The sequence below is a fragment of the Sinocyclocheilus grahami genome, unplaced genomic scaffold (genome assembly GCF_001515645.1).
Source record: "Sinocyclocheilus grahami isolate Dianchi unplaced genomic scaffold, SAMN03320097.WGS_v1.1 scaffold3977.1, whole genome shotgun sequence".
Classification (NCBI taxonomy): domain Eukaryota; kingdom Metazoa; phylum Chordata; class Actinopteri; order Cypriniformes; family Cyprinidae; genus Sinocyclocheilus; species Sinocyclocheilus grahami.
Window position 1 is genome coordinate 671 of NW_015509002.1, and position 7,532 is coordinate 8,202.

The 7,532-nt window shown below is 34.3% G+C and overlaps 1 gene segment (V, D, J or C); it reads right to left on the reverse strand.

Annotated features, from left to right (window-relative positions):
• Positions 1-3,788: 3,788 nt before the first annotated feature.
• LOC107576585 (Ig heavy chain V region 5A-like) lies at positions 3,789-4,332 on the reverse strand. The segment is given in 2 exon segments: positions 3,789-4,111; positions 4,223-4,332. Coding segments are annotated over 2 exon segments (342 nt in total).
• Positions 4,333-7,532: the final 3,200 nt, after the last annotated feature.

A 7,532-nucleotide genomic window follows, 5' to 3' on the forward strand; every position in this document is an offset into this window, starting at 1 on the left:
CAGACTAAACTTACAGGATATCACTGCCAGAAGCAGCACTAAAGATGAAGAGATCATGGTTTGTTTCACAGCACAGTTTGAATGAACTGAAGCAATTCTTCACTCTCTCTAGTGATCAGATGAATGTGTAAACTGACTCATACCTGCTGTTTAAATATGCAACAAGAGATTTACATAATTATATGCATATGACATATGACATATGACTGTCCTGAAAATTATTTTAAAAGCTTTTATTTTTTAATTTATTGAGGTTTACATGGATAATGAGCAGAAATGTAAACAGTTTGCAGACATTGTGACTGTAAGTAATTAAAAAAAAATGTATTGCTTATATTAAAACATTTATGGCATTAAATTCAGAAATGGGGACTAACTGAAAAAAAATAATACATTTACTTTTTTCTATTTTATTTTACTTTGGTTAAAATGTATTTTATTTCAAGTAATAATGTGTTTTTATTATTGTTTTAGTTGACTGTAATAACACTGATTCTGAAAGTATGGTTATTTTGGACCTACATCAGAAATAATCAAATTTAACTATGTTAGTGACATATTTTAACAGGCATTAATCTTTCAGCATCCCTGATCTGCAGAAATCTACTTTTCATCACACAAAGGCATGCAGAGAGTGCCCTCTATTGTAATATCAGCAGTATTCTTATCAAAGATGACTTTAACCTTGACTTTATAACCGTTACGGGTAATCTAAAAATGTCCTTCATGTGGTAACTTCTAATAAATTGGTTGCATTCAAGTCAAAAAATATAATTTAATCTGATTAAACCAAACTGATTGTACTATAAGGTTACATCAACAAAGTAAAGTCTGCGGGTCATTTCTCAGACGTTTGCTGGGCTGTGAAACACTGATGCAAGTAAGAGTCATTTTTGTAGACTATTCCTACAGTATGTATGGGGGACTTTTTATTGCTCATTTCATTCAAGATGTTTTTGGGAAGAACTGCTTGTGTTTTGTATCACTGTGTGCTCTCTCTCTCGCGCAGTAATACACAGCTGTGTCCTCAGTCTGCATATTCTGTCCTTGCAGAGTCACTGTGTTGCTGGAAGACTCTCTGGTAACTTGAAATCTACTTTTCAGTTTATCACTGTAATATGTGTTACCATCCCCACATATCTCTCCAACCCATTCCAGAGCTTTTCCTGCAGGCTGCTGTATCCAGTGAGTCCAGTAGCTGCTGTTAGCAGGGCCGCTGCTGGCCAAATGGGTGCCCTAGGATTTTATTGTTGTGCCCCCTCCATCAAATATTATAAAAGTAAAAAAAAAAAAGCTACTATAGGGGTCAAAATAGAACTTTAATAAAATGTAAAAGTAAATAAATAAACTGTATTATTTACAAATTACAATTGTAGCTCAGACAGTTACAGTGACTTTATTAGTTGTCTGATTGATTTTATAGTCTCAAACATTCAGATCACACAAAAGAAAATTAAGCAGTTTCACTGCGATAAAACCATGGTTTCTTTTTGTAAGGGCTGTGATGTCCACATGTTTTTTGTTGAAGAAATTATAAAAGCTGTGTCATCTATAGCAAAAAGGTGGCCAAAAATTAAAGATTAAGTGAATATTTGAATTAAATGTTTGGTCAATAGCCTATTAATCAAGGATTTGATTGTCCAAAGTGAAGCAGCAGCAATTACCAGGCCTTTGGCTCTCTTTGCAGGCATTTGTAATAACATGTAATGTACATAAATTGTTTATTTTGTATTATCCTACATCATGTAACAGTGTTATTCGATGAAACCATATAATTATTAATTAACTAATCATTATGGCCTCATTTGTTTTTAAATAATGCATTTTAAGTCATTTTAAAGGCTATTGTTGTTTTTGGTTTGTTTTTATAACCACAAAAAATTATTATCTTAATATTTCTTTGTAAATTATTATTTGAAGTAACAAAACCATGGTTAATTTGCGGTTACCATGGCTACAAGAACCATGATTTTTTTTGTTTTATTAGTGTTAAAACCATGGCTAATTTTCATAAGGGAACATGGAAACAAAAAAATATTAGGCATTTGTTTGTGGTTAGTAAGACACATGTATAAAATGTATGCAGTGCATGGATAATTGTGCGTGCATCTATTAATCATTTTGAGTCTAATACCATCCCATACGATCACAGCATTTCACAGTTTGCGTGCATAAATCAAACGTAGTTCTGCAAACACATAGAATTAGCGTTGTATTGGAAACAAATAAAATGTAATATTGTACATTTTAAATTACAACCTAGCAACGTTAGAATGTGCATTATAATCGAATATTTCTATGTGATGGAATGCAGTTGATCAGTCAATATTTATCACCATATGTGAATGAGGAAGTAGTTTTTGTATTGCTTTGACACTGAACTCATTCACAGTGACTCTCTAGCGCAGTAATACACAGCAGTGTCTTCAGTCTTGAGGCTGTTCATCTGTAGGTACAGTTGACTGCTGGAATCATCTCTAGACACTGTGAACCTGCCCTGAACTGACTGGGAATAGTAGATTGGAGAACTAGCTGTGCTGATGTATGCAATCCACTCCAGTCCTTTTCCAGGGCTCTGTCTGATCCAGTTTAAATAGAGACCGCTGAAAGTAAATCCAGTTATTGTACATGTAAGTTTGTGAGACTCTCCTGGTTTTTTAACCACTGCTTCAGACTGAGTGAATGTCTGACATTCAATACCTGTGGAGAGAAAAACAAAACAATATTACATGTAATGAAGTATAATGTTAAATTTTTGCACCATTGTTGTTTATGTAGTGACTTACATGGTAAGACTGTCAGAATTACAAATATAAAAAACTTTTTTAACATGGTGTTTGTTAAGTTTAAACCAGAAAGATAGCCTTTGTTTCCAGAGTTCAGATGTCAGTTCAGATCACAAAGATACACCTTCACATTTAAAGAAGTAAGCTGATTTGCATATTCAAATCAGAGAACTGATGATATAAAATGCTGACACATATTTGGTCCAGATTAATATTTTTGTGGTTAATGTTTGATCTATATAAACAGACCATTATTTTGCTATTATTAGATATAAATGCCATCTTTGTGTTGCATTACTTTTAATTTTATTTTGTTTAATGGATTTTAATATAATTTATTTTTATTTTTATATGAAATTAAAAATATAAATATGATAAAATATGCAGAAAATTATGTATTTACATACAGTTTTGAATAGTGCAACCTGGAAAGTGTTTAAAACCACTGAAAATCAATTTTGAAAATTCAGCATAGGCCTACAACAGTATAAATTTAAGTGATAGATTACTCCCATCTGTTGGTGTTTAAGCAGGCAGCTCACATCTCTTATAGACCTCCTGGACTCAGATCACACAGACAGAATAAGCACTTCAGTTTATTTACTGACACAGATCTGATGATGAAACCCTCAATGCTGCTCAAACAGTGCTGAAAACTACTATACCTCTTCTGAGACAACAGCAAAACAGGGTCAAAACAAGCTCTATCAAAACACACTTTTATTGACCTACAGACTTTCTAACCTTATGGGAAGCAATGTGATGCAAAATATAGTGGATTTTATTGACTTTCTATTTAAACAGTTTCCGATTATTGTGCTTATTTTAGCTAATTATTATGTTTTTTACTAGGTAACCTGTTTTTCCAACTGATTAGTTGCATGTTAAATTTTGCACATTAACATCATCAAATGAATGTCAGCTGTTAATGATGAACATCAGTGAATATCAGTTGTGAATATGTGATAAATACTGTAATGTCAATAGTATTTTGTACAGGGAGGCTGTTGGCGTCTGTCACTGTGTTTATCTGGCACAATAATACACAGCTGTGTCTTCAGCTTGCATATTCTTTCCTTGCAGTGTTATTGTGTTACTGGAAGTGTCTCTGCTGATACTGAACTTGCTTTTCAGCGAGTCCTTGTAGTATAAGTCTCCATCACTCCAGATGACTCCAATCCACTCCAGAGCTTTTCCTGCAGGCTGACGAATCCAGCCTGTATTATAGCTTGTAACTGAATAGGAGACTTTACAGTTGATAGTGAGAGTGGCATCAGGACGGACAGTCAGAGACTCAGGCTGAGTGAGTTCATATGAATCAATACCTGTATCAAATCAAATAATACCAGTTAATAAGAGAGCATGATGCTTAAAAACTGTTAACAAGCTTTTTAGCAACAAAATGATGTATCACACAGAAAGCAGACTAAACTTACAGGATATCACTGCCAGAAGCAGCACTAAAGATGAAGAGATCATGGTTTGTTTCACAGCACAGTTTGAATGAACTGAAGCGATTCTTCACTCCCTCTAGTGATCAGATGAATGTGAAAACTGACTTGTGCCTGCTGTTTAAATATGCAACAGGAGATTTACATAATCATACAGAGCTACTGATCAAATCTACATGCTACAAAATTATTAATGTTAGGCTTCATATAATTTATTGCTCTCATTAGGGACTTTATGACATGTTTTGTTTAGATTTTTTCTCTACTGGACATGAATCGATTTTACATAATTTTCTATAATAAGACACTGTTGTTTCCTTTATCGTCAGATTCTTTCATTATTCTGTTTTACGGGTTATTTTGCTGCTGTAAGAGTCTCTGGTAACTTAAAGTCTTTAGTTTGTCACTGTAACACATGTAACCTCTGCCACAAATCAACACATCAAAAGACACACGTTGTGTTAAAGGAGTCAGATATGCCTTTGTGCTGTTTAAATTTTTAGCTTTTATAGTGAACTTCACTGCATATTTAACAACATATTCTCATCAGGCTATATTTTACAGATTTTTTATTCTCTGCTGCCACCTGTTGACTTCTATTAACAAGAGATAAAACAGCCAGTTCATCCGTACAAACTCTTTGTGTCACAATGAGTCTCTTGCACAATAATACACGGCTGAGTCTTCTGCTGTTAGGCCTGATAGTTTCAGATGCACCATACCTTTTTAATTATCTCTGGTGATTTCAATTCATCTGCTGAAAGAGTCTGAGAAGTCATGGCTATTGCCATGACTATGAACATGCCCCAACCTCACAAGTGGTTTTCCGGCTTGTTGTCTGATCCAGTGCATGCTACAGCAGTCAAAGCTGGACCCAGATCCTCTACACGACAGAGTCAGAGTTTCTCCAGGCTTTTTCACAACTTTCACTCCGAGTCCATACTTTGACATTTTGTGCCTAAAAGGAAGATTGAAAAGACTGGTTCAATTTGGAATCTGTTTACCCTAGATCTGATAATAGACGTGTCAAAACTCACGTTGTAGGCTGAATGAGAGCAGCAGTAAGCAGAGTGCATTCTTCATCTTGAAAGTGGTGATGTAACACTTCAGATCCAATCAGCAGCACATAAATACTAAACAGACGTTCAGGGTTGAATGAAGGGTCACAAGGTGCAATCATGGCTGAAGGGCCAAACTATTAAAGAACAATATGACAAACCATTACCAGTGTGCGTGATAAAAATATTTAATTGCTTAAAAGTCTTAATATGCATCTTTACGTTTACCGTTACATGCCTAATACAGAATTCTCTGTAAATAGACACAAATTAATAAAAGTATTTTCTGGATTTTATCTATCTATCTATCTATCTATAATCAATAGATAAATATACACAGGAGAGTGATCTTGAGTGCCTCCTAGTGCGCTGAAACATTAAGCGCATACATCACAATTAGCATTAGAACTGGCACACCGTTGTCGCTTGCGAAATCAAAATGATGGCGCCGTGGGTGGAAACTTAAGGGGTGGTAATATTATAATGAGATCCCTTTGCAACCTCACTAGGGGAGCGAAATCAGATGCGCTCATTTTTTCAGACGCTTGCAGAAAAAGGCTTACCAAAACAAAGTCACGTTTCCTTGGTTGGTAGATGCACCGGGGACCTGATTATAGCACTTAAAACCTGGAAAAGTCAGATTTTCATGATATGTCACCTTTAAAATGCAGGCTAAGTGTCACTAATTAATAAACAAGTATGTGTTCAGCTAATTGTCAGCCTCTTACATGTATGCTTCTCATAATTAGTGAATATGCATATAAACAGCCTTTTAATAAACAGTAGGATAATCATGGCTGATAGTAAGACATACAAACAGAAAATAAAACCAAACTGGACACAAACACAGCTGTTACTTCTTGCCCAACTGGTTAATCAAAACAAGGACATAATCAAAGGAAAATTTGGAGTTGGGATAACCTTCAAAACCGAAGGTGATACCTTTACAAAAGCTCATTATTGTCTAATATTTCTAAAATGTTTACGTTCCATTTTAGGAAAGTTTGTGGCCCGAGTTGCCAAGTCCGCGTATTATACGCGACTTTCGGCTTCTCTTTTTGTAAAGTTGCGTGAAAAAATTCCGGTTTGCGTTTTTTTGGGCTTATTTTAAAAAATATGGTTGCTTGTTAGGAAAACCTGACAAGCAACTTCGTTTCTTTTAATTAATGTTCACTGAATTCTCCAATGCATTGATTGACACTCTGGCTGCGTTCGAAACCACATACTTCCCTACTATATAGTAGGCTAGCAAATAAGTATGTTTGAATCTTAAGTAGGGGAGAGTGGGGTAAGATGAGCCAGTGGGTAAGTTGACCCACCCCCTGTATCTTGTCAACTGTACACTTTTATTGTCATGTGACCATATATTTTGAAACCACCCGTCATTTCTGTTAGACTGTGAAAAGAAGAAAGGCACCCAATTACTTTAAAAACTGTTTTTGGCTTGTCAAAGTAAAATTTTAGCTTAGCATATGTATTGGCTGTTACATCAAAGTAAATTTATCCAGGTCTAAAAATATTTATGATGCATATAAGTGATTTAGCAATGTATAAAGCCATGTAAATCATTTAGCTAAATATGAGCCTGAATTAGTAAGCAAGCTAATTTTTTTTCCAAAATGGCAGCTATGAGGCAAAGTGAGCCAAATGCTGTGGGGTAAATTGAGCCAGCATTTTATCTTGCCCTACCATAAGGCACTGAAGTTAAGTTAAATCTCTGAAGTATAAACTGGTAGTTTAATGTGATAGTACACAACTGATTTAGTTTATCATATATACATATTATTATTTGTAGTTTATTTGATAGGGACAGTATACAAGTGCACCAAATCCATATCTGATAAGAACCAGAAGATGCTTTTCATCACATTATAATCAGATATGTCTTTCCACCTGTAGTCACTAATGGCCTGTTCGACATTGCAGAAAAGCTAGCATGCCAAGAATCTTTTGACTAAATTGTTCATTAGTTTCAGTGACATTTATTCCTTCATTCTAATTAAGTTTCTTATTTTAATTTTACTCAACAAACTCTCTGTTTAGTCTGTTTTTGGGAAGATTAAACATATTGTTTTAGAAATGCAAACAATTAAAGATTAAAATGTTCATTTGGTTGGTTTTATGTTGTTTACCTTAGCTTTAAGAAAAGAAATAAGACTGTTTGAAAAAGGAAATTTGATTATTAAATTAGTTTTTAAAAGAGGTAAATTATCTTTCAAATTTAACATGGGTTTGAA